General features: G+C 38.6%; 1 protein-coding gene across 4 annotated transcripts in view; it reads left to right on the forward strand.

The window, feature by feature from the left end:
* Positions 1-26,823, forward strand: part of LOC136004505 (nipped-B-like protein) — a 198,838-nt gene that overhangs the window by 103,536 nt on the left and 68,479 nt on the right. For all 4 annotated transcript variants that reach the window (XM_065661044.1, XM_065661047.1, XM_065661046.1 and 1 more), the window contains 9 exons: positions 9,435-9,617; positions 16,326-16,523; positions 16,661-16,732; positions 16,841-16,930; positions 18,085-18,188; positions 20,316-20,402; positions 25,036-25,267; positions 25,562-25,713; positions 26,089-26,169. In XM_065661044.1, the coding sequence (XP_065517116.1) occupies positions 9,435-9,617; positions 16,326-16,523; positions 16,661-16,732; positions 16,841-16,930; positions 18,085-18,188; positions 20,316-20,402; positions 25,036-25,267; positions 25,562-25,713; positions 26,089-26,169 (1,199 nt within the window). The remainder of the gene's footprint in view (positions 1-9,434; positions 9,618-16,325; positions 16,524-16,660; positions 16,733-16,840; positions 16,931-18,084; positions 18,189-20,315; positions 20,403-25,035; positions 25,268-25,561; positions 25,714-26,088; positions 26,170-26,823) is intronic.

The raw sequence follows: 26,823 nt of genomic DNA on the forward strand, positions 1-26,823 counted from the left end.
CTTATTTATGAATGCTGTTTCAGGTATGTCACTGCTTATGAATTTGAGATTTATAAAATGAATTTAGCACGCTGTGTTTGTTCTCTACTAACCTTAGGCTTTTAAAGACTTAATTTAGAATGAGTATTACTTATTTGTAAAAATATTAGCCTCCTTGATAAATATTTTCTCTTTATCCTAGAAATGATCATTTCCCCTCTTCCTTTTTGAGGTTTAGAACAGGCAAAATTTCAATTTCTTAACAATAATAGGTAGCTAGACTTGGATGTAAAATTATGAAATCTTTGCAGCCAGTTTAGTCTACAGATTACAAATAAAACATTTGTGTTCTTGATACGGAATACTGAAAACTTTCTGATGGAATTGTGTTCTAGTCTCAAAAGGATAGATTTTTCTATCACATAAATCTATGTGCAGAAACTCAGGAATTTTCAGAGACCTCAGAGACACATACAGTGAGTGTATGCTTTCTAAAATGTTTCTATAGGTATACTTTTTTGTAGTCTGTATTGTATGTGGTTATTAATATAGTATATTTTAGTAATGTGTAAAGGTTTTAATGACTAATTGGCATGACTAGTAGCTGTGTCACACATGAGCAATGCATCCATTTTAATGTCAGGTTTATAACTTTTCTGCAGTTTTTGAGTATTTTGTTTTCTGAAGGAATATTTTATACATATTCTGAAATAACTTTGGACATACTTTTAAAGGGGAAAAAAAGGTCTGAATCCGATATCAGTCTCTTTACTATTGTATCACTGTAAGAATCTTATTCTAGATACTAGAAATAAGTTTCACAGAAGAAATAATGTTGTAACTATGTTTTTCTTGCAAATCAAGTTTTGAGTGTTCATCCAGACAGTTTTGGGAGAAAGTGTCTTGAACTTCAAATTTTTCATGTGTATTTTTGGTTTTACATTTTTTTTGCCCTCCTTCCTAGGATACATTATGCAAAATAATTAGGTGAAATCCAGTGTTTTAAAAGGTTCATAAAGATATCTCTTCATAAGGCAAAATACATTTCAAAGAATCACAGAAAAAAAGGTTTAGTCACCGCTGAACTAGCTTTATTTCCTGTAAAACAGCACAGTTTATATTCAACTACTGAAAAGGAATTTGTTCATCCAGTTTTCACTAACTATAAATATCCCAATTGTAAAGGAAGTCCAAACTTCAGAACTTGACTTGGAAGGCCCTTAGAAACCTGATGTAACTTTGAAGTTGCTCCTACTTTGAGCAGAGGGTTGGTCCACAGGTCACAGAATCATTAGGGTTGGAAGGGACCTCTGGAGATCACCTAGTCCAACCCCCCTGCCAAGGCAGGGCCATCTAGAGCAGGTTACAAAGGAACGCATCCAGGTGTGTTTTGAATGTCTCCAGACCTCCCTGGGCAGCCTGTTCCAGTGTTCTGCCACCCTCAACGTAAGGAAGTATGTTGACATGAAACTTCCTGTATTTTAGTTTATGGCCATTGCTCCTCGTCCTGTCACTGGGCACCACTGAAAAGAGTCCAGCACCACCCTCCTGGTACCCACCTTTGAGATATTTATATGCATTAATGAGATCCCCTCTCAGTCTGCTCTTCTCTGAACTAAACAGGCCCAGCTCCCGCAATCTCTCCTCATCAGAGAGATGCTCCAGACTCCTGATCGTCCTTGTGGCCCTTTGCTGGACCCTCTCCAGTAGCTCCTTGTCTTTCTTCTACTGAGGAGCCCAGAACTGGACACAGTACTCCAGATGTGGCCTCAACAGGGTCAAGTAGAGGGGGAGGATCACCTCCCTCAACCTGCTGGCCACACTCCTCCCGATGCACCCCAGGATACTATTGGCCCTCCTGGCCGCAAGGGCATACTGCTGGCTCGTAGTCAACTTATCATCCACCAATACTCCCAGCTGAATTGCTCTCTAGTAGGTGAGCCCCCAACCTGTGCTGGTACTTGGGGTTCTTCCTCCCCAGGTGCAGTACACTACACTTGCCCTTGTTGAACCCCATGAGGTTTCTCTCTGCCCAGTCCTCCAGCCTACCAAGGTCCTGTTGAATAAGCAGCACAGCTTTCAGGTGTATCAGCCACTGCCCCCAGCTTCATATCATCAGCAAACTTGCCCTTCATCCAGGAATAAGACAGGACCCAGTATCAATCCCTGGGGAACACTACTGATTAAAGGCCTCCAACTGTATTCTGCTGTGCTGATCACAACCCTCTGAACTCTGCCATTCAGTCAGTTCTCAATCCACCTCACAGTCCATTCATCTAACCCACATTTTCAAAGCTTACCTACGAGGATGTTATGGGAGACAGTGTCAAAAACCTTGCTGAAGTCAAGGTAGATAACATCATCTGCTCTCCCATGGTCGATTCATCCTGCTATGTCATCATAGAAGGCTATCAGATTGGTCAGTCAAGATTTCCCCTTGGTGAATCCATGCTGACTACTCCTGATGACCTTCTTCTCTTCTATATGCTTGGTGATCACTTCCAGAATGACCTGTTCCATCACCTTTACAGGGATGGAGGTGAGGCTGACTGGCCGGCAGTTTCCCAGATCCTCCTTCTTGCCCTTTTCATAGATGGGAGTAACTTGGCCTTCCTCCAGTCATCGGGCACCTCACCCATTCTCCATGATTTTTCAAAGATGATGGAGAGCAGCAGAGCAACATGTGCCAGCTCCCTCAGCACCCTTGGGTGCATCCCATCAAGACCCATGAATTTATGGGTGTTAAGTCTGTCTAGCCTGTCCCTAAGCCAACCATCTACGACCAGGGGAAAGTCTTCCTTTCTCTGGCCTGCATTTCTAACCTCCGAGGTCTGGGACTCCTGAGGGCCGTCCTTAGCAGTAAAGACTGAGGCAAAGGCGGCATTCAGTAATTCCGCCTTCTCTGTGTCTTCTGTTACCAGGACACCCATGTGATTCAGGAGCGGCCCCACATTTTCCCTTATCTTCCTTTTGCTGCCAATATACTTGTAGAAGCCCTTCTTCTTCTTCTTGATGTCCTTTGCCAGACTCAATTCTAAGTGGGCCTTGGCCTTCCATGTCACATCCCTGTGTATCCTGGCGATGTTCCGACAGTCCTCCCGCTTGGCGTCCTCCCCCTTTTTCCACATCCCATAAATTTCCTTCTTGAGTTTAAGATTTACTAGGCGCTCCCTGCTCATCCATGCAGATCTCCTGCCCCCTTTGCCTGATTTCTTCATCATGGGATTACACTGTTCTTAGGCTTGGAGGAAGTGTTGCTTAAATAATTACTAGCTCTCTTGGACTCCCTTTTCTTTTAGAGCCCTATCCCATGGGATTCCTCTCAGTAGGTCTTTGAAGAGGCTGAAGTTAGCATTCCAGAAGTTTAGGGTTCTAGTCCTGCTAACTTTTTTGCTGCCCCCCCCCCCCCCCCCCCCAGGATCCCGAGTTCCACTATCTCATGATCGATAAAGCCAAGGCAGCCCCCAACCTTTATGTCATCAACCAGTCCTTCCTGGTTTGTAAGTACAAGGTCCAGCAACACACCTTTCCTCGTTGGCCCCACCACTTGTAACAAAAAGTTATCTTCAGTGACCTGCAGGAACTTCCTGGACTGTGTGTGCTGGCCATTTTATCTCTCCAGCAAATATCTGGGTGGTTGAATTCCCCCAGGAGAACCGGGGCCTGTGACTGCGAGGCTATTTCCAGCTGCCCATAGAAGGCCTCATCAACTTCCTCCTCCTGATCAGGTGGCCTATAGTAAACGCCCACAACAGTGTCCCCCATATTAACCTGTCCCTTAATTCTCACCCATAGACTCTCAACTCATTCATCTATCCCTGGGTAGAGCTGGATATATTCCAGTTGCTCCTTCACATAAAGAGCAACTCTACCACCTCATCTCTCTGACTTGTCCTTCCTAAAAGGTACATAGCTGTCCATGACAACATTCCAGTCATGTGAGCTATCCCACCATGTCTCAGTAATTGCAATGAGATCGTGGCCCTGTAACCGCACATCAGTTTCCAGTTCATCCTGTTTATTTCCCATGCTATGCACATTTGTATACATGCACTTCAGAGAGGTAATGTCACAGCTAGGTTCCCCAGAAAGGGTGTAAGATTCACCACAAAAACCCTCGATACAGTTAGCCCTATGATCCTCATCTTAAGAGGCAATCAAGCAACATCTATCCCTGCACTGGTTAACAAGATCTATCCTCCAGAAGGAAGCAACAGCCACTCTGGACACCACCCCCTGGGTCCTTCAGTTTAAAGCCCGTCTCACCAAACTGGCCAGCCTGCTGCCAAAGATTCTCTGCCCCTTCTAGACAGATGGATCCCATCCCTCCCTAACAGTCTACAATCATTGAAGAATGATCCACTGTCATAAAAGCCAAAACCTTCTTGATGACACCAGCCACAAAACCAGTTATTGATCCACCCTATGCGTCTGCTTCTGGCCATCTCCATTTCCCTAAGTGGTAGCATATAAGGGAAGATGACCCAGGCACCAATGTTTTCCACCTGCCTCGCCAGGGCTCTATAGTCTTCCTTGATCCTACCTAATTTGCAGCCTGCTGTGTCATTTATACAATTTGTAATTGTCAACAACTGACTGATATAGAAAATATTCATGTTATTTCCACAATGTCCTCACTCCAACTGAGAGAAATAGCATTTGCTGTTTTACTCCATGCCATTTTTGTTGTAAACATTTTAATATACTAGATGTATTTATCATAAACATTTTAGTTCATTCTATATTTCTTAATAGATTGTAGCAAATCTTTTTTAGTGTTGCCTTTTCACATCATTATTCCACCACTTCTCACATCCCTCTTATTCCATGTAGCTTAATATATTTTGTTTTATCTTTCTTTCTTTTACCTCCTTGTATATCTTGTCCTTTATTTTTCCTTTCTTGTCCTCCCCCAAGAAAATGTCTTCTCCTGGCTTTTTCACATACAACATTGATGCACAGAGAGAATGGAATTTGCCATGGTGATAATGGTGTCTAGCTTGATTAACAGCATCACTTAGAAGAACAAGACTTTGTATAAGCAGTACATTCCTTACGAACTACCTCAACCTTGGAGGAAGAGCTAAAGGACTGATAAAAGCAGAACATCTGCACCAGAAGGTGCTGAAGACAAAATAAGTCCTAGGAAAAACAAGTAGTCAACAAGGAATGGCAGTAATCGGGTGAAAAGTAAAGGTGGCAGGGGGAGTTCGCAACCACTGACTCAGTTCAGGACCAATAAAGTTTGCTCCCCCCCCCCTCACAGAGCTTGTGTGCTAATTTACATGGAAAATTTACCCAATAGAAGATAGAGTACGAATTAATCATAGATTTAGTAACTTTTGACCAGTGAAAAGTAATTTCTTTGTTCTCTGAAAGGTATATAATCTGATGTACAAAAAACCTAAGGTTTGATTGATTTGTGTAGCTTCCACCTAGCACCCTATTTTGCAAAATAGCTGACAATAAAATACCTCAACTCTGTGTATACATTGGCGTTCTGCACACTGGGTAACGATCCCACTTTTGGGACAACTTCATCATTGCTGTGATTCATGAACTAGTTCATCTAGTTCAAAACAACATTTAGATAGTCATTCCATCTTAAGGGACTAATGCCTAATCATTATAAAACTCAGCAAAATTGATGTGTTTTAAGCTAAAATTAATGCTATATGTGCTGCAATTCCATAGTTTTTTACATTGTTTCAGTAAGCTTTAAATTTGAAAATCATACCTTTATTGTGCACATGGATAAACCTTGCACTGTAACATAAAAAAACCCAAACCAAACCAAAACAAAAGTAACGTTTTAATCAAATTTTATAGACAAGTTTGAAAGTTTCTTAAGCTATTATATGAATGGGGTGGCTGTAGTCCGTGATTAAGATTGAACCATCCCAACAGTCCCTTTTAGCATTGACAGAAGAAGCAGCGTTTTTCTTTCTCCTGATCTTAGAGCATTTTTCTGCACTCTAGCTCAGAAGGTTATGGAGTTTTGGGGGTTTTGTTTTGGGGTTTTGTGTGTGGTTTTGTTTGTTTGTTTTGTTTGTTTTGTTCTGGGTTTTTGGGTTTTTTTCATAGTATTTTTGTTAAGGGTGAAATTTTCTGTCCTGTTTTGCCCAGGTCAGAATGAACCGTAACACATTTTTTCTTCTGGTTTTAACATCTGTGAATGCCTTTTAGCCTGGTTTTAATGCAAATGTATGGTGTTGGGGAATCCGTGAAACTTTTCCCTTCGAGTTTGTGCCTATGATGAGGAGATCATGTTTGCTGTCCTTTCTTTTCAGAGCTTCAAAAAATACCTTCTCTGCTGCTTCTTATAGATATACTGATCAGCTGTGTTGAGATGGGAGCTGTTACCAGTTTTACAGTTACTGCATTCTGAACAAGACATATTTTACTTTGTTGAAGTCTGAAACAGATATGAGTAATGGGCGAAACTGTAGCTGTTTGTGTTAAGGAGGTGTCTGAGTTGTCTTATATTTGAAGGACTGTCTTTCCAAAAATAACAACATGTATGTAATGCAAGGTTTAGTTCTAGGACAAATGATTACATGTTTTTGAAGACCTGTGCCAAAACACCTTTTGAGTCTACAAATATCACCTGAAAAGACTTTGTTGGTTTGTTTTTTGTTTAGTGGCCTGGGGTTTTTGGTTTTGTTTTCGTTTTTTTTTTTTTTGGGGGGGGGGAGGGTTGGTTTGTTTGGTTTTGGTTTTTTGCTTGTTTTTTTAGTTTGTCTTTCTTTTTAAATGATTAGTTCACTGCATAATCTAATGTTGAATGTTACTCCATTATATATATTGTTATTACAGGATTTCATTATCTGTATAACACAAAACTTTAAACACAGGTTTTCGTTGCTCACTACAAGTCTTCCTAAATATACTATGTTCTCTGCTACTGTGATCTGAAATTTGATTGAAGATTTGCTATTTCTTTGAAGGTCCTCTTCATATTTTTACAGGTGCAGCTAAAAAAATTTACTGCTGCTTAATCATCTTTATGTCACAGAGCTAAAACAATGCATCTAGATTTTTCTGTGTTCTATGCTTGTGTGTTTGTGGGTTTTTTTTTAATTCCGGATGACTTTTTCAAAGCCTATAATAACTATTATTTGTAGTCAGCAGTAGGTTGTAGCAGCATAAAAGTCCCATGGCATTTATCTAACGTGATGGGCATTTTACGTACTCTATGGGGCCTTTGGTTTTGGTGTTGCTTTTTCAGAAGGAGACGCTGGATAAGTTGCTATCAGGAGATGCTGGATAAACTGTTATTGGTAGACAGCAGGAATTCAGTAGTTGCACACTGGAGTCCTTTCTTATGTTGATCTGTTACCAGTACAATATGAGACATTTTCAGCATACTGCTTTGCCTAGAGGCTGCTTGAGTTATTTCCTATTTTTGTCTTTGCTGCTAAGGTAAATATTTTGATTCTTGATCACTCAGGCATTCTTAAGTCTTCTCTGGATAATAAGAGTCAACGTTGCATGTTGCACATCTAGTTCTTAGCAGCAACAATAAACTTAACCAAATTACTAGTTTCATTGTACTTTGGTTCATCTGAAATATGATTCTTTGTCTGTTTGCAGATTTAGGAGTTCATTGTTTAATTAGTTCACTTTCAGAATATTACTCTGGCACATGTAAGTGACAGAAATTTATTAACTAATTTGTCAGAGCAATTTGTTGAAAGTCTGAAACTGACTGGTTCATGGGCTTGGATGCTTGATCAGGTTCCTCTTACTTCTGGGAAAAGCTGCAGCTATTTTGCAGAAATTATTTTTGCAACAATGCATTTCAATATGCAATGAGGACCCCTACTAACATGATGGAATTATTCAGTTGCTGTGTTGATTCTTCCCAGACCCACCAACCTGGCTGGGTCCCATTTCTCAAGGCTGTAGCTGGGGACTGGAATATAACCAGGGAGCTTTAGCATCTCCTTTTGTTTAGCCCGAGGCTGGGAGCCTTCCTTTTGTGCTAGTACTGGGGTAGATAAGGAAAAATTATTTTGAAAGATGTCCTATATCATTCTATAGAACCTGCTTGAGCACATCTTCCTAACACCACTTCTTCCCGCCAAATCCATTACAGCAGAGAATCGTGTGGGCATAGTCCTTTGGGTGGTGGTGAGGGGATTTCAGTCTCCTGCCTTCTTTCAGGTGTCTGTATGTGAGTTGAGCTCAGGAATTATCCCTTCATGGATGTAGTCAAAAGGTGGGGTAAGGGGCTTAATAGAGGGTTATATCCTGTTTATAGGATGCAGCTGTATACTCTTCCATAAACTTTAAGCCACTGAAGTAAATGAACTCAGATTATTTTCATCAGTATTCATCTTGATGGTGTGTTTTTCAGCTGATGATATGGTATTGAGATAAAAGTGGAACTTTTGTCTTATGAGCAGATGTAATTTCCTCATACCTTAAATTCCATTTTGAAAAAAGGATTTTGATTTCCCTGTGATTCCCCTTCTGTTCTTAAAACTCTCCAGGGCACGGAATTATTTGGAGGAGTGTGATGCTGCTGGGCAAGGGCCTCTGATTACAAAGGACTGAGATATAAAGAACATACTGGAGCATTTTAAGGGAAAGCACTGTGGGAAGGATATAATTAAATTTAAATAATTAAATTAAATATTCCAAGAATAGCTGAAAATTTTCAGCTTTAACCAGTAAGCTATTCATCAGTCCTAGGTAGTTGTGTGGCCATTTGCACTGTAGTGTCTGAGTGCTATACTGTAACGGTATTTAACTATTTTAAAAGGTTGTTTATGTTCTGAGCATTTTATAAAGTAGGGAAGTACTTGTATTTATTTTTTTTTCTTTTGGTTCTTAATCTAAAGTAGACCCTTTTATTTGAGTGGCTGTAGTAAAATTAAGCTGTGAGTCTCTGCTGTGGTAGTTGCAATGACATGGCTATGCAACAAGAAAGAAGGCACTCTTGTTATGGAGTAAGAGTAATATTTCATTTGATTTAGCACAACATTTGAATGCTGTTTGAGCTAATCCAGAAAGAAACTGCTTTCCTACCCGTATGTATGTCTGACACAGGAGGCTTTATCAGTGTAGTTATAGCAGTGACCCAAAATGATTTGAGAGTTAGACTGTAAGCTGGTGATACGTAAGGGAGGTAGACCCAAAACTACTGAAACATCCTCTATCAAATGCTCAGAGAGGACATGCAAGGAAGGTGAGCTTGGCCTCTGTGGAATATAAGCCTGAGAAAATATTTTATTGAAGGAGATGTGTATGCAATTTATTATGTTAATTTCTAATTGCAGTGTGAACAGTAAGTGCAACTTTAGAAAGGGCTGTCAAATACATCCAAGTGTATCTAAATGTGGTATTTTTTGTTAGTAGGTATCCTATAATAAGTTTCTGAGAAAGGACTGTAGTGTTAGGCCCTTATTATCTTCAGGTTCACATTTACTCTTTTTGCTCTCTATTAACAGGTAGCATAGATCAGTCAGTGTTAAAGGAGTTGCCTCCTGAGCTCCTGGCAGAAATTGAATCCACCATGCCTCTTTGTGAACGTGTGAAAATGAACAAGCGCAAACGTAACACAATTAATGAGAAACCAAAATATGCTGAAATCAGTTCTGATGAAGACAGTGAGAGTGAAGAAGCTTTTGAATGTAAGTAGTACATCATTCTGTTCCTACTCCTAAAGAAGGCTAATATTTTGCTTTCCCAAAAATACTGTTTGTTTGTTTGTTTCTTACCCTAAAATGTATATAAACAAAATTTCTGTCCAGCTAACTGCTTGGCCAAGAACCTTTTTTTTAATAGAAAAATTATTTTATTTCAATTTGTCACTCAAAATGAAAAGCAGCTGGTTATTAAATTTCTTTCCCTAATTACCTTATGGGAAGCCACTGCAATGAAACATTTTTAGCCAATCAGATTAAAGAAAATATCCTGTAAAGCAGCTTAGAAAACATGTACACAAAGTTATGCAATGAAAAAATTCTAGTAAATACATTTTAACTTCTGAATTTCATTGATAAGAAAAGCAAAGGATCCTCTCTTCATTTTTTCTGACATTATAAATAATGGATGTTAGTGCACAGAGGTTTCTGAAAATATTACTTCTTCCTTTTTTCTCCGTGGTATATTGTTTGAAAAACCATAATTATTCCCAAATAGTTTCTCAAAATCGCATTTGATGATGACACTATTTTTGAATTAAGTGGTTTCAAAGACAGAGAGGAAGCTTGTAGTTAGACTTTTGCTGTGCAATCAGGCAAAGTTCATAAGTGCAAAAAAAATTGTTATATGTCTCTATGTTAAGAAGGGATTTCCTACTTTCCAGTAAGAGTGTAGTTAGTTTGTCTCTATGATAGTTTAGTTAGATAAAACTGAAAATAAACTTCATTATAATGGAGTGAATAATTTCAGTCTGAATAACATCTTAGCTATGTTACTTATGCAGGGCTACAAAAGTGCCTATTGCTGAGAAAGCATCTTGCTTATAATGATTTTCTTGCAAGTTTAGACTCTTTCCACCTTTGCCTATCTAAACATATTACTGAACTTTTGTAAAGGGATGTTGTCCGGGAAGCTAGGGACCAGGTTAGGAAGGCTAAGGCCCAGTTAGAATTAAACTTAGACAGGGATGTTAAAGATAACAGGAAGGGATTCTACAGTTACATAGCAAACAAAAAACAGACTAGGGACAACATAGGCCCCCTGAGGAAGCTTTCGGGAGAACTGGCTGCACAGGATTTGGAGAAGGCTGAGGTTCTGAATAACTTTCTTTGCCTCGGTCTTCACTGGCAAAGGCTCTGACTGCACCACCCAGGTCTTAGAAGGTAGACTCAGGGATTGTGAGAATGAAGACCTTGGGCCCACTGTAGGAGAGGATCTGGTTCGAGACCATCTTAAGAACCTGAGTGTACACAAGTCCATGGGACCTGATGAAATCCATCCGCAGGTCCTGAAGGAGCTGGCGAATTAAGTTGCTAAGCCACTGGCCATCATATTTGAAAAATCATGGCAGTCAGGTGAAGTTCCCGACAACTGGAAAAAGGGAAATATAACCCCCATTTTCAAGAAGGGGAAAATGGAAGACCCGGGGAATTACAGACCAGTCAGTCTCACCTCTGTGCCTGGTAAAATCTTGGAGCACATTCTCCTGGACAGCATGCTAAGGCACATGAAAAACAACAAGGTGCCTGGTGACAGCCAGCATGGCTTCACTAAGGGGAAATCCTGCCTGACCAATTTGGTGGCCTTCTATGATGGGGATACAGAATTGATGGACAAGGGTAAAGCAGTTGATGTCATCTACCTGGACTTGTGCAAAGCGTTTGAAACTGACCCACACCACATCCTTCTCTCTAAATTTGAGAGATATCAATTTGATGGGTGGACCACTCGATGCATAAAGAACTGGCTGGATGGCCGCACACAAAGAGTTGTGGTCAATGGCTCCATGTCCAGCTGGAGACCAGTAACTAGTGGTGTCCCTCAGGGATCGGTGTTGGGACCGGTCTTGTTTAACATCTTCATCGCTGACATGGACAGTGGGATTGAGTGCGCCCTCAGCAAGTTTGCCGATGACGAAGGAGAGAAGGGATGACATCCAGAGGGACCTTGACACGCTTGTGAGGTGGGCTGATGCCAACCCCATGAAGTTCAACCACGACAAGTGCAAGGTCCTACACCTGGGTCGGAGCAGTCCCAGGCACAGCTACAGACTGGGCAGAGAAGAGATTCAGAGCGGCCCTGCAGAGAAGGACTTGGGGGTGCTGGTCAATGAGAAAATGAACATGAGACAGCAGTGTGCGCTCGCAGCCCAGAAAGCCAACCGTATCCTGGGCTGCATCAAAAGGAGCGTGACCAGCAGGTCGAAAGAGATGATCCTGCCCCTCTACTCTGCTCTTGTGAGACCTCACCTGGAGTATTGTGTGCAGTTCTGGTGTCCTCAACATAAAAAGACATGGAACTGCTGGAACAAGTCCAGAGGAGGGCTGTGAGGATGATCAGGGGACTGGAGCACCTCCTGTATGAAGACAGGCTGAGGAAGTTGGGGCTGTTCAGCCTGGAGAAGAGAAGGCTGTGGGGGGACCTAATAGCAGCCTTCCAGTACCTGAAGGGGGCCTATAGGGATGCTGGGGAGGGACTCTTCGTCAGGGACTGTAGTGACAGGACAAGGGGTAACAGGTTAAAACTTAAACAGGGGAAGTTTAGATTGGATATAAGGAGGAAATTCTTTCCTGTTAGGGTGGTGGGACACTGGAATCGGTTGCCCAGGGAGGTTGTGAGTGCTCCATCCCTGGCGGTGTTCAAGGCCGGGTTGGATGAAGCCTTGTGTGGGATGGTTTAGTGTGAGGTGTCCCTGTCCATGGCAGGGGGGTTGGAACTAGATGATCTTGAGTCCTTTCCAACCCTAACTATTCTATGATTCTATGATTTAGCACAACATTTGAATGCTGTTTGAGCTAATCCAGAAAGAAACTGCTTTCCTACCCGTATGTCTGTCTGACACAGGAGGCTTTATCAGTGTAGTTATAGCAGTGACCCAAAATGATTTGAGAGTTAGACTGTAAGCTGGTGATACGTAAGGGAGGTAGACCCAAAACTACTGAAACATCCTCTATCAAATGCTCAGAGAGGACATGCAAGGAAGGTGAGCTTGGCCTCTGTGGAATATAAGCCTGAGAAAATATTTTATTGAAAGAGACGTGTATGCAATTTATTATGTTAATTTCTAATTGCAGTGTGAACAGTAAGTGCAACTTTAGAAAGGGCTGTTAAATACATCCAAGTGTATCTAAATGTGGTATTTTTTGTTAGTGGATATACTATGATTCAGGAGTGGCCCCACATTTTCCCTAATCTTCCTTTTGCTGTCAATATACTTGTAGAAGCCCTTCTTCCCGTTCTTGATGTCCTTTTCCAGACTCAATTCTAAGTGGGCCTTGGCCTTCCATGTCACATCCCTGCATAGCCTGGCGATGTTCCTATAGTCCTCCCACTTGTCCTGTCCCTTTTTCCACGTCCCATGAATTTCCTTCTTGAGTTTAAGATTTACTAGGCACTCTCTGCTCATCCATGCAGATCTCCTGCACCCTTTGCCTGATATGTTCTTGGGCTTGGAGGAAGTGGTGCTTAAATAACATCCAGCTCTCTTAGAATCATAAAAACAACTAGGTTGAAAAAGACCTTTAAGATCATCAAGTCCAACCATCACCCCAGGGCTGCCAATGCCACCACTAAAGCATATCACTGAGGGTCTCATCTACACATTTTTGGACACTTCCAGGGACTGCAATTCCACCACTTCCCTGGGCAGCCTGTTCCAATACCTGATCACCCTCTCTATTAAGGAATTTTTCCTAATAACTAAACCTCCCCTGGCACAGATTGAGGCTGTTACCTCTTGTCCTATCACTTGTTACTTGGGAGAACAGACCAACCTCCACCTCACTACAACCTCCTTTCAGGTAGTTGTCGAGAACAATAAGGCCCCCCAAACCTTCTCTTCTACAGACCTCTATGATTTTCTTGCAAGTTTAGACTCTTTCCACCTTTGCCTATCTAAACATATTAGTGAACTTTTGTACAACATTGTTTTGCTGCTCAGTCTTTCTTAGGGTCCAAAAGAGAAAGATTTTTTTTGTCCTGCATTTTTAATATGCTTCAAGAAGTTCTGTAACAGATATGCAATGCATATTCACACATACACATAAAAATTATAATAGTGATACCTCTGATCTTTATCAAAGAAGCAGAAAAGAATGTCCTTTGTTTTGTTTTGGGTTTTTTCCCCATTTAAAGTATAACTTAATAATATTGTTTTGACCATGAGTTAACTTGTAATCAGATGATTTCCTTCATTCAGTATTCTGTATTCTCTGTTTACTGGATCATTTCACCTGTTTAGGATGTTAATAATTTGTAACAGTGAATTTAATAAAATAATAAGTAAAAAAAAAATAATTGGAATTGGTTCAGAATAAAGAGATTTGTCAGGAATTTCAGAGAGATCTTATTCTACTTATTAGCCACAGTGGCTGTTGAAATTCTTAAATTCAAAGTAAAGTAAGTTAAGGAAAACTTTCACAGTAATTATATGTTTTAAGGGCTTCTAGGCTCACTGTATCCACCTGACATCCAGCCATCATTTTAAACAATTCATTTAGGACATCTGGTTTAAATATAATTTATAATATTTCTCAAAGGATGCTGTTGAATGATGATCTACCTGATGATCTTATGGTCCTTTCCAACCCTAACTGTTCTATGATTCTATGAACCAAACTGAGTTAAAACAAGACAAAATGATCTAGAGAATGAAACATTTGTGACAAGTGCACTGAATAAATTTTTTACTGTTCGAAATACATAATTCAGAATTTTTTTGGCTGCCTAAAATTGAACTTTTAAAAAAAATGACATGGTGATTGTTATAGAAGAAGAGAAATTTCTTTGAATATCTCATGAATGGGCATTCCGTTAAATGTTGAGAAATTAAAAATTAATGAAATCATTCTCATACAGTAAGTGCTAAATGTGTTATTGCATAAATGTTTGGCAGAATTCAGGAGGAAATTGGGTGTTTATATTCCAGGTAGTCTTTATTTATGTATAAAAGTAATTGTAACTCTTTATTATTAATACTTATATTTTTGGCCATTTTTATCTACTTCAAAATAAACTTTGTAGAGGAATGACAAATTGTGAATAGCTGTGTCCATGTTCATCTTATTTGCCCTGCAGAGCCAGCACAACTGTACCACGCTCTGTTTTGTCATGCAGCATTGATAAACTGGTGAATTTAAATTTCTGCTGGAAAGTAGTATTGGAAGTTATTTTCTCATGAAGATGTAGCTGCTGTCAGAATTCATCCTACAGAGCTTAAATTGATACCGATGATTTTTAAACACTGGAGACAGATTTCATCTACCTCCACAAAATGCCATCTCATGGGGGAGAAAGAATCAGTTGTGTAAAGTCTTTTCCCATAATCTCCCTACTTTTTTCTCCTATATACTCACTTCAGGTATCCCAGACTGCTCACTCTTTCTTCTGTAGCAGTTAACTCTCAACCATTTTAGAACTAACAGCTTAGGCCTCGTGAACATGACTGTACTGCTCCAGAAGCAAGTGATCCATAAGCAGAACAGTTGAATGCAGGAACTAAGTTATTACTTTAAACACTCAGGCCACCCCTGTGCAGAAGTTTCATACTGTTTTCGGAAGTGGGAGCCCTCTAGGGTGCAGTGCAGAGCATTAGGATAACCACAGGTTCAATGTTATTTTTATTAGTTCTGAGCCTAGGCTGACTATTAACTATATCCTGGTATGTTTCCTATGCTTCTCCATAAACTTGTCAGTTCTGTTCCAGTTCTGTTTGAATGTCTGGAGCCATTTTGCTCAGAAACAACTCTATATACAGTCATACCTCTCTGAACTTCAGGAGACTTTGGTAAAGATGCACAGATTTCAGGGCTATTATATGCAAGTTCATAAGAATAATAAACTGCTAGTCTAGAATGTAATGTTTTGGAGCCATTTTAATCTTCATAGCACAGTCTGTTTTAGACATCTCTTTGCTAGCCCAGTTATCCTGTTACCTTAGATAATGGAAAATTATCTGATTTCATGGATGAAATTACCTCCTCCTCCATATCCTTTTTCTATTACATCTTAGCACCCTCTCCCCTTCAAGATTGTCTTTGAAAACAATGAAAAACTCTCAATACCCCCTCTCCCCACTTTATTTCCACCAGGTTTCTGTATAGAACATTTATCCCAGTCTTTCAACATTCAGTTCTGCAAGACATTTTAGTCCTGACTGAAAACTAGTTATAAGAACCTTCTGTGGTATATACTTGCTGCCTGGCCCAGAATTATGGCTCCAGCTTTCTCCTTTACATTGAATTTCCTGCAATATGTATATAAAAACAAAATTTTATTTGTCTTGGCAAAATAGAATATTTTTAAGCAACTAGGTTTCCAAGTCTCATTGGAACTTGCTGTGTTAGATGGGCAAAGCAATCACTGAATTGGAACATGGGCACCCAGTAATAGTCAGAATTTAGATAACTGAAGAAATTATCTCAAGGTTCTCTTATGAAAGTATGAAACTTATTTTTATTTGTTCTATTTTCCTGACTTTGTTTAAAAGGACAAATGTCTTATAAATTTGTATCAGTTTCAGACACAATTTTCATGTAAATCAAAAGAAATGGTTAGAATAACAGAATTTTATATGATAGTTTTAGTGTTCACTTATTTTACATAATATACAATAGTGTTTAAATTGCAAATGTATAATTTTGAGCTATTAAAAGTAGGATTTTTGTACTTATAATGAAAATGCATTTCATTTCTAGCTTCTCGTAAAAGACATAAAAAGGATAGAGATGAAGCTTGGGAGTATGAAGAACATGACAGAAGAAGTTCTGGTGACCATAGGAGAAGTGGTTATTATCATGAAGGAAGGAGGACTTCTGGTAGTGGCCGTTACCGTAATCGCAGTCCCGAAAACTCTGATATGGATGATTATTTTCCTTCTCCTAGTCTCAGTGAGGGTAACTGATTGTTTCAAAATTTTTATTTTCTTCCATAATACTAGTGCATATGTTAAACATTTTAAAATAAACATCTTTACATGCAGAATTGAATATAAGCTTAAGAAATATAAACAAACCTTTATTCTCTTAATTAGTGGCTAGAAAAATTAAGAAAAAAGAAAAACAAAAGAGGAGGAAAGCTTATGAACCTAAACTAACACCTGAAGGTAATTTTAGAAGATTTATTTTCTACAGTTTGTGTTTTCTGTTTTGTATATAAAATAATTATATATACTGTGGGTTTTTTGTTTGTTTGTTTGTTTTTTTCTCTCCAGAAATGATGGATTCTTCAACTTTCAAAAGATTTACTGCTTCAATAGAGAATATTTTGGAAAGTTTAGAAGACATGGATTTAACAGCTTTTGGTAATATGTCAGAAATTTTCAAAATGCTTCCACCAATTAGAAACACAGGAAAGAAAAAAAATTGCATCTCAGTATATTCAAACTTCTTCCTTTGGGATTTAACTGCCTGTGATATATGCTAACAGTATACTGCATTTATATGGCTTCCACCTTGAGTGGAGGCATTTACCTTTCCAATTTCACTTGCTGCTACAGGAAGAAGATCCTTCTTCTTTCTCCCTGTAGAATCCAAAAGGGACATAAATCACAATGAGACAATTCTCTGGAGTGGATAGGATGCATCTTTGAGATGTCATTAGGGTGTTATCTTCTGACAGACATATCTTTGTGAGCAACACTAACGTAAGATAGTTCTCTTGCCAGTAATGTCTGAGGCACATAATTTTGCATCTGTTGTGGCCTTTGGCTCACCAGAGATTGATTATTCAATTCAGCAGCAGAGTGCTTATGCACTTATGGGTGAAGTACTGAATCACTGCATGCTCCTTATCCATTTCAGTGGAAAATAAACCAGCTTAGTATAAGTGTCTGAGGTAGTAGTTCAGGTTGACCAAGATGACTTTATATTGAAATGTTTAATGGAGCATTCATTAATTTTTTTCCTACCATCTTTTTCACAAGATTAGAACAAGGGGAGGAGCACAGTAAACAAATCACTACAGTAATGGTGTCTACAACCTTGGATTAAAAAATTAAGTAATTGCTTCTTTCTATATGACTTGTAACATCATGGGGTTTCTTTGTAAGGGCAAATGTGATTATTCCAGGGTACTTAATTTCCTATGTGTTTTCATATATTGCCCTTCCCCAGATTTGAACTTTAGAATTAGGACTGCAATTATTTAAGATTGGTTTTACTGAAATGAGGGTGATTGCACAAGAGCTGGACTTTGCTATATTAAAAATATTTTTAATTTATTACCTTCAGTCATATTTAACAAGTAGTCATTTTAACACAGCCAAAAGTTGTCATCATCAGTCTTCATTAGATGGAACTACTAGATGCCAGCTATTTGAAAAACCACTTATTTTTTTTCAGCTGGCTTTTTCATATTGACTGGAAAATACAGGTTTCCTTCAAGTCTTATTTGAAATATGATTGTTAATGTTTAGTGTTGTTGTTTGGGTTTTGTTTATTTGTTTGGGTTTTTTAGGTGGTGATGATGAGATTCCCCAGGAATTGCTACTGGGAAAGCATCAGCTTAGTGAGTTGGGTAGTGAATCTGCAAAAATCAAGGCAATGGGCATTATGGACAAGGTACATCTTCATAGTATTTAACTCTTTTTGAGCATTTAATTTTGTTAAACATACAAAAATTTGCGTTCCCTCTAATATTACACCCTCATCAGGTGTGCATGTGACAGATACTGTGAAAAGTTGTGCTTCTGCTGACTTAGCTGAAGTGCTTAAAAAGTTACATCTTAAATGCTACTGTCTCTGAAGCTGAGATGTTTTTGTTGAATGGTCCTTCTCTGCGTTAGTGCTGACTCATAGCACTATATGCCAATAGGTAACACATGCCTGAGAAGTAAAATCCAAAATAATTAATTTACTTTCACAAAAGCACATCAACTTATAGTCTTTGCTCCTTACAGCTAGTGTTGAGCAATCACAGTAAAACACAACCTGCTGGCAAAGTAAAAAAAAAAAAAAATCACCCTTTCTGATATATGCCATTAGCGCAATGTAAATCTATGATGTCCATCCAGTGTCAGATTGATTTGCCTACTTCCTTCTTCTTTTTGAAGAGTCCTTTCAAATCTAGAAGATTTAATGGCTCAGATGATAAGATTAATTTATAGTGTGGTTTCTTTGCCAAGTTCTTTCTGACTTCAGTTCAAGGGAACTTTCTGTCAGCACAAACTCATCACACCTCTAGAAACAATGTTCTTGATTTCCTTATCTTCCTAGAACTGTTGGCTTTGGGCAGTCTTGTGTTAAATTCTTACTCTGCCTGCTCCTGGACACTTACTATGTTTGTGAAGTGTCTGTGAAGCCACGTATACAAGTCACTCTGAAGGAGTTAATCCAAGATTTAGATATTCTTACTGGCCTTTTCTTTTATCTCCCTGTCTTCCTCTGTAGTGTGTTATCAGCCTGAGTGTTTATCTTTCCTGACAGTTCTTGCCATTAACCTCTGTTTCCTGGGTTTTTTTACATACATGAATGTATACATAAAATTAGAAATTTGCTGCTTCTAAAAGTGAGCACTAATAGTATCTGGATAAATGAAACTGACTCTTCTGGAGTTTAGCATATTCTACAGATTACTTAATTATAATTCTATAGAACATCATGTCATGGTTTAAGCACAGCTGGTAACTCAGAACCACGCAACCACTCTCTCACTTCCCCCCTTCTTCCTCCCCCACTCCTGGAGGGATGGGGAGGAGAATCGAAAGAATGTAACTCCCATGGGTTGAGATAAGAACAGTCCAGTAACTAAGGTATAACACAAAACCACTTCTGCTACCACCAATAATAATAATGATAGGGGAAATAACAAGGGGAGAGAATACAATTGCTCACCACCCGCCGACTGACAGCCTGACCCAAGCAGTGATCTGGGCCTTCCAGGTAACTCCCCCCAGTTTATATACTGGGCATGACATGCTGTGGTGTGGAATACCCCTTTGGCTAGTTTGGGTCAGGTGCTCTGTCTCTGCTTCCTCCCAGCTTCCAATGCCCCTCCTCCCTGGCAGAGCATGAGACTGAAAAGTCCTTGATTGGACTAAGCATTACTTAGAAACAACTAAAATCATCAGTGTGTTATCAACACTGTTCCCAGACTAAAGTTGAAAACACAGCACTGCACCAGCTACTAAGAAGGAGAAAAATGACTGCTACTGCTGAACCCGTGACACATCATTAAGCGACTTTGCGGTTTTTTTAACATGCAAGTTTTTCAAAGTTAACACAGTTGTTAAGAATGCATTTCCGTTTTATTAGTGCTCAAGTATCAGGAAATTTTATTTCTGCTTTTCCATAGAATTTAATAAAGCTCTGTATGGTAAGATAGAATTTGTGATTGATACTTGGATTTCATAAATTTCTGTTTCTAGAAGCAAAGGTGTATAACTATGCAACATTAATTACAGATATGCAGTTTTAAATGCATTTCTGTGGATTTTGCTACTTGAAATGCAGTTTCATTGCAGTCTTAGAAATATTTTGCTAGTTTAATTCTGTTATCAGCATTCTCAGTTATATATCAGAAACCAGGCAAGTCGAGATCCAATCCTTATCTCTGTTTACTTACAATTTAAGTTTGTCAGATTACATAACATGTTCTATCCTTCATCTGTGGACTTTTCTTTTTTCCTCAGCAATTTATAAGCCTTTATGTTACTACAGTTGTTTGATGTGGTTTATTACTTGTTTTAGCTCTCAACAGATAAAATAGTAAAAGTCCTGAATATTTTGGAGAAGAATATTCAAGATGGATCAAAGCTTTCTACATTACTAAACCATGTGAGTTTCAAATTACATCATTTCACACCATTGTGTAGAATAGTTTTCTTCACTTGAGTCCCATATAGTGATAGTTTCAAATCCTCTGTGTGTGTGAAAGGAATTTCTGATTTAATATATATGTGGTAGAGGGATTGCCCAATTTTAAGATTTGAAGTAAAATTCAACTGATTATATTCTTTCAGTACTAAACATGTTCTACTATAGTACTGACAAATAACAGATGTATTCGGAGCAACTGAGTTGTCTTTTGACTTAATTTTAAATACTGAAGTTTCATCCTGAAATATTCATGGTAATTGGCGTAACTTGCACCATTGGACATTTCTTTACTACTTTTCTATGTGTGCATTAAACATCCCTTACACAATGGAAGTTGTATTATAGCTTTCATGTAAACTGTATCCTTCTCCTGAGCATTAAGAACTAGGAAAGTGTTTTATTTAGGTCTCCTCTTATGCTACACAGTCGAAGTTATCAATGTAAGCAAAACTAACAGGAAGTTTAAGATTTTAGGTTTTTTTCTTATATACCTAAAACTACATTGGAATTTAGAAGTTGTTTTTTTTTTAGGCTGAAATGTGATATTACAAGTTTTATATGTCTATTTAATTCCATGATTTCTAATTGAAACAATATTATGGCAAGGATAGAGTTCTTAATTTTTATGGAAAGAACTCTTGATCTGCAGAAATAGAGAGTAATTATGTATACTGGAAAGGAGGAATTTGAACTTGAAAATAAAAAACAGAGACATGTCATTTGTGCCTAAATATTTTCATGTAGATAGTTTGTTGAGTTTTCAAAGTTTCAGTATATGGTTTTGAATGTCTTCAGCAGTATGAAGAATAAGTGAAACGAAGGTGCTGGTTTACCTGCTCTAATTGAATATGGTAGAGTCTTTATGCCAGTGTCTTTAAAGTGATATTTCTCTTAGCTTTTTGTAGTAAAACTCAATATTACTAAGCAGTTAATGAAATTGTCCAATGATTACAATTCAGAGACAAAGCTTCAGTTAAAAAGGAAGCAATCTTTAGCCATACAAGTTTTAGATTTATCTTAAAGCCTTTTAAACATAATTCAGGTCATTATGACAAAGGAAGCCTCTGCTAAGGAGTAAGCTTACTTTTTTTACAGCGCAGTGGAAATATCCTACCTGCATGTCAGGATATTTTTCAGAAGCAGATTGCTTTTACAGATTCTTTTTATTTTCAAGATTAATAAGGGGAATAAATGGAAAAGATGTAAAGCTACTTAGGTTTTGGTTTTGGTTTTTTTTTTGGGGGGTGGGGTTATTTTGTATTGTTTCTTTAAGCCACTTTTGTATAAGGAAGAAATTATTTAAAGCCATTCTATGCAAGAAATTTACAGGGATCTCCTGATTTTCAGATTTATGTTGATTTTTCAAATATATATATCTCATATATATAATGTACTGTGATATTTTTAGATTCTCTTACCCCAAAGGGAAAAAGTTGATAGGGTTTCACCAACCCCTCAGGTTACAAGGAAAGCCAGCAGTGTTGAACTTTGCTGTTATACAAACAGTTCTGTACCAGAGAAGTTATTAAAAATTCCCCTTGGTTTTGCTATTAATTATGTTATTACAATATTTCAGTGGTGCTGGGTGGTTGAACATAATTAACTTCATGTACATTTGTTTTTATAACTTGTGTAAACAGAGATTCTATAACCTGTGCTAAATCTAAATGGCTATATTTGATAAGACATGTTTTAAACCCATTGATAATAGATGAGTTGGTCTGTGGAGAAAGTTGTATTCTTATGAGTGTTTTGTGACTTAACAGTCTTTTTGTGTAAGAATTCCCTTTAGTGGCAAAAACTAGAGCAATCAAAGCTGCAACTGGTGTGCATAGGCCACTGAAGAAAACACTAGAAGAATGAGTTTAGATTTTGATTAAGGTACATCATTCTTGAGTAGAAAATGTGTCGTGAATGGGTGGTTGCCTTAGGCCAATGGACGTATGTTAGGGAGCTTGCACCTTCTTGTCCAAATTTGTCCTGCATGCCAATCCTGTCATATTACAAGGGTTTTTTTTCCTCAAACCCTTTATATTTGACCAGCCTGCCAGTTTCCCAGAAAAGATGAGACCCTTATGCCCAACCAGCCTGTCTGCATACTGGACAGCCTGTTGAATTGGAGACTGGTTGAACTAACCTATTCAGGGACCCCCACTGACAGTGTCACTGAGTCAAATCCCTTATTTCAATGTTCAGTTCTCTGGAGACTTACACAAAACGGGCTTCAGCTGAAGATTTTAATTATACAAAGTACGAATTTGTAAGAGAATAAGGTTCAGAGATTGCCAGTGATAGGGCCTGTCTGCAAAAACAAGCTTGAAGTGATACACAACCAGACTATAATCACTAATAACAGCTGGCATTAGTCAATTTAGTGCACATAAGATCAAGCTCTCACCCAATAGACATTCCTATAGGGGAAAAGATGGGTTCAGACCATCAAATGATCCCAGAAGTTATGACAGAGTCTGCCCTGCTTTGCCTTTCCTAATTTCACATATTTATACAATTTGATTCAGGTTAGTAACTCCCTATAACCATCCCCCCATGTACAGAGTGGTCAGTAAATTTGCATAAGGTTACATCCTTTTCATCAAAAGGACACCCTAGTCATGTTTTGCTGACGCATGAAGCTATATATTGATGATATCCATGTGCTCTCAGGATGTACCAAGATTCAACGATAGTCTTTCCTGATTAGAGATTCATTGCCCCTGTTCCTTAATCTGCCTACAGAAGGGCAAAGCCTCCTCTCCCACTGTCAGTTCTTTGTTTGTCAGTGTTGTTCATCCTGACCTTGTAGGAGGCCCTTGGATCTGTCCAGGATTCTCCATAGTAACACTAGTTTCATTTTTTTAACTCTATGCCTATGGAGCTTGAGTGACTCTAGTCATACACACTTTGTTACTGATAGGTGTAAAATTCTCTCACTTTTACAAATAGGCTTTTACAAATGTAAATCTAGTTTCCTTGTCTGTCAGCTGCTCGGTGGTTTATCGGTACATGGTGCCTTCAAGTTCCTGCTCCTGCAGGGAATATAGCAGAGCCTGGCCATGGGGCCTTTGCTCTGCTCCACCCTCTATTCAGTTTCTCTTATCACATGCCAAGGTTGCAGGGTTGTCTGGGATACTATAACCAGTTAGATTCCGTGTATGCCAACCATATCCCATCCTGGAAGTAGCAGCTGCATTTTGCTGTAAGGTTTCTTTAGTGTTATATGGATAGTGTTATAGCGTTTCTTTAGTTTACAGCTCAATGTCCAGTTGGAAACCAGTAATGAGTGGTGTCCCTCAGGGATCAGTGTTGGGACCGATTTTGTTCAACATCTTTGTCAGCAACATAGTGGGATTGAGTGCGCCCTCAGCAAGCTTTCCAACAACACCAAGCTGTGTGGTTCGGTTGGAATGCTGGAGGGAAGGGATGCCATCCAGAGGGACCTTGACACACTTGTGAAGTGGGCCAATGCCAACCTCATGAAGTTCAACAATGTGAACTGCAAGGTCCTACACCTGGGTCAGGGCAATCCCAGGCACAGCTGCAGGTTGGGCAGAGAAGAGATTCAGAGCAGCCTGGCGGAGGAGGACTTGGCAATGTTGGTTGATGGGAAACTGAACATGAGCTGGCTTCAGTGTGCGCTCAAAGCCCCGTAAGCCAACTGTATCCTGGGCTGCATCAAAAGAAGCATGACCAGAAGGTTGAAGGAGGTGATCCTGCCCCTCTACTCTGCTCTCGTGAGACCTCACCTGGAGTATTGTGTGCAGTTCTGGTGTCCTCAACATAAAAAGACATGGAACTGCTGGAACAAGTCCAGAGGAGGGCTGTGAGGATGATCAGGGGACTGGAGCACCTCCTGCATGAAGACAGGCTGAGAAAGTTGGGGCTGTTCAGCCTGGAGAAGAGAAGGCTGCGTGGAGACCTCATAGCAGTCTTCCAATATCTGAAGGGGGCCTACAAGGATGCTGGGGTGGGACTCTTCATTAGTGACTGTAGTGATAGGACAAGGGGTAATGGGTTCAAACTTAAACAGGGGAAGTTTAGGTTAGATATAAGGAAGAAGTTCTTTAATGTGAGGATGATGAGGCACTGGAATGGGTTGTCCAAGAAAGTTTTGAATGCTTCATCCCTGGCAGCGTTCAAGGCCAAGTTGGACAGAGCCTTGGGTGACGTGGTTTAGTGTGAGGTGTCCCTGTCCATGGCAGGGGGGTTGGAACTAGATGATCTGAAGGTCCTTTCCAACCCTAACTATTCTATGATTCTGTAATATAACTTTGGGGGACTGGGGGGAGGTTGTCTCTAATTTTCCCCATTTTCCCACAATGTGGCAGTCTTCCTTCATAATGATTCCTGATAATGCGCAGAAAGCTTCTTTGTGTTTTACCAAAAAAATACAGTAATATATTGAAGACTTGTAACTTAAGGTTGCAAACATGTTGCTAGGAGATTTCTAAAGCAAACTATTTTTTTATAAATCTTAAAGGAAATACCACATTTTGTATGTGTAATTATATTAAAATAATGTTATTTTTTACTTGGCAAGGATAAAAATTTGACTATTTGTTAACAATATCTTGGTTTTTACTGCCTGTTACAGAACAATGACACTGAAGATGAGGAGAGATTATGGAGAGATCTTATTATGGAGAGAGTGACAAAATCAGCTGATGCTTGTCTTACTGCTATCAATATTATGACATCACCAAATATGCCTAAAGCTGTATATATTGAGGATGTAATAGAAAGAGTTATTCAATACACAAAATTTCATTTGCAGAACACTCTCTATCCTCAATATGATCCTGTGTATAGAGTGGATCCTCATGGTGGTTAGTATGCTAAATGTTTTGCATTTAGTGTGTTGTTGTCATATACATACCTTCAGATATGAGTGTCCAACTTCAAGCATGGTTTTAAAAATCTTAGATTCAGAATTCAGAGCAATTATAAAAATATGAAATTTTTGCTTTCCAGTTGATTCTACTAAATAGTTTTTCTTCTCTAAGCAATTGCATTTACAAAGCTGTTGTCATAGAGTTGTTTTGGGGACATTTTTTGAGGAAGATCATCATCTTTCTAATATTTGATGTGAAAAACTGAAAAAATAATATTTTCTTTTCTAGGTGGTGTTTTAAGTTCAAAAGCAAAACGTGCCAAATGTTCCACCCACAAGCAAAGAGTTATAGTGATGTTGTATAACAAAGTTTGTGACATTGTCAGCAGTTTGTCAGAGTTGCTAGAGATACAGCTTCTTACTGATACAACTGTTCTTCAGGTAAGTTTTATCAAATTTCTGTCTGAGAATGCTTGTTTTCCTCTTCTCAGAGTTTGTAAAGTGTGATTGTCTCAATGACGTGAAGTATGAAATCAGTACAAACTTTTGAATTATTAACATCAGTGGCTAGTTTTTTGTGTAGTATGTAATCGGCAGAAGAACATTTAATGTTCAAATCTTTAATGGCTTTTATTGTACACTTAAGAAGTTTGACCTGATTGTATTCAGATATCCTTTAATAACTTTATTTGCAAATAATATGAAGTAATGCATGTTGCTGAATATCTTACCTGCTGACTGAATAACCTACTTGTAAAGCTGCATAAATATCAGTTTGTTAGTCATATACTTACAATAACTTATTTCTGTTGATAGGTATCATCTATGGGAATAACACCTTTCTTTGTAGAAAATGTCAGTGAACTACAGTTATGTGCCATAAAATTAGTGACTGCAGTAAGTAATTTTTAATTTGCATTTTCACGTTCCTGTACTTCTGAGAGTTGTCAGGGCATTTACATAGGCAGTGTTTTTGCTAATAGATTAGGATAATCTCGGAACAGTGTTAGTTCTACCTCAGCTCCTCCTATTTGAAGAGAAATAGCCTGCTTAAGTCAAGGAATTAACTTAATTATAGTTATGTTATTTAAAGTGTAAAAACAAGCCCCTTCCTTGTACCTGTCCTTTCTTGTCTTAAGGAAAACCATATTGTTAAGATTTCTTATTTCCTTTGTTAAGATCTGAATTTGTGCAATGGAACAAGCTATAGAACTAGTAGGATACTTCTATATAATAGAATAAGTCCTTTTCCTCAGAAGAGGTGGCTATGTGAGGAATTCATGGGGCAGATAAAATATTCTTTCAGGAAAACCACAGCACAGCACAGATGTGCTTGTTCAAGTGGAAGTTTTCCGTCTTTCTAAAGATGATGTACTCCAGTATTTAAAAAAGTAATTCTGATTAAACAAAAGAAGAGGCAGACTCTACAGTCCTGACCCCATAAATTGAAAGAATATTTCATGTCAGGCAAACATTAAAGCTTAGGATATGAAGTAAAACTGGTTTCTCAAATATGCTCTAAAACCATACATGTGTTCATGTTAATTTATG

The sequence above is a fragment of the Lathamus discolor genome, chromosome W (assembly GCF_037157495.1).
Source record: "Lathamus discolor isolate bLatDis1 chromosome W, bLatDis1.hap1, whole genome shotgun sequence".
Taxonomy (NCBI): Eukaryota; Metazoa; Chordata; class Aves; order Psittaciformes; family Psittacidae; genus Lathamus; species Lathamus discolor.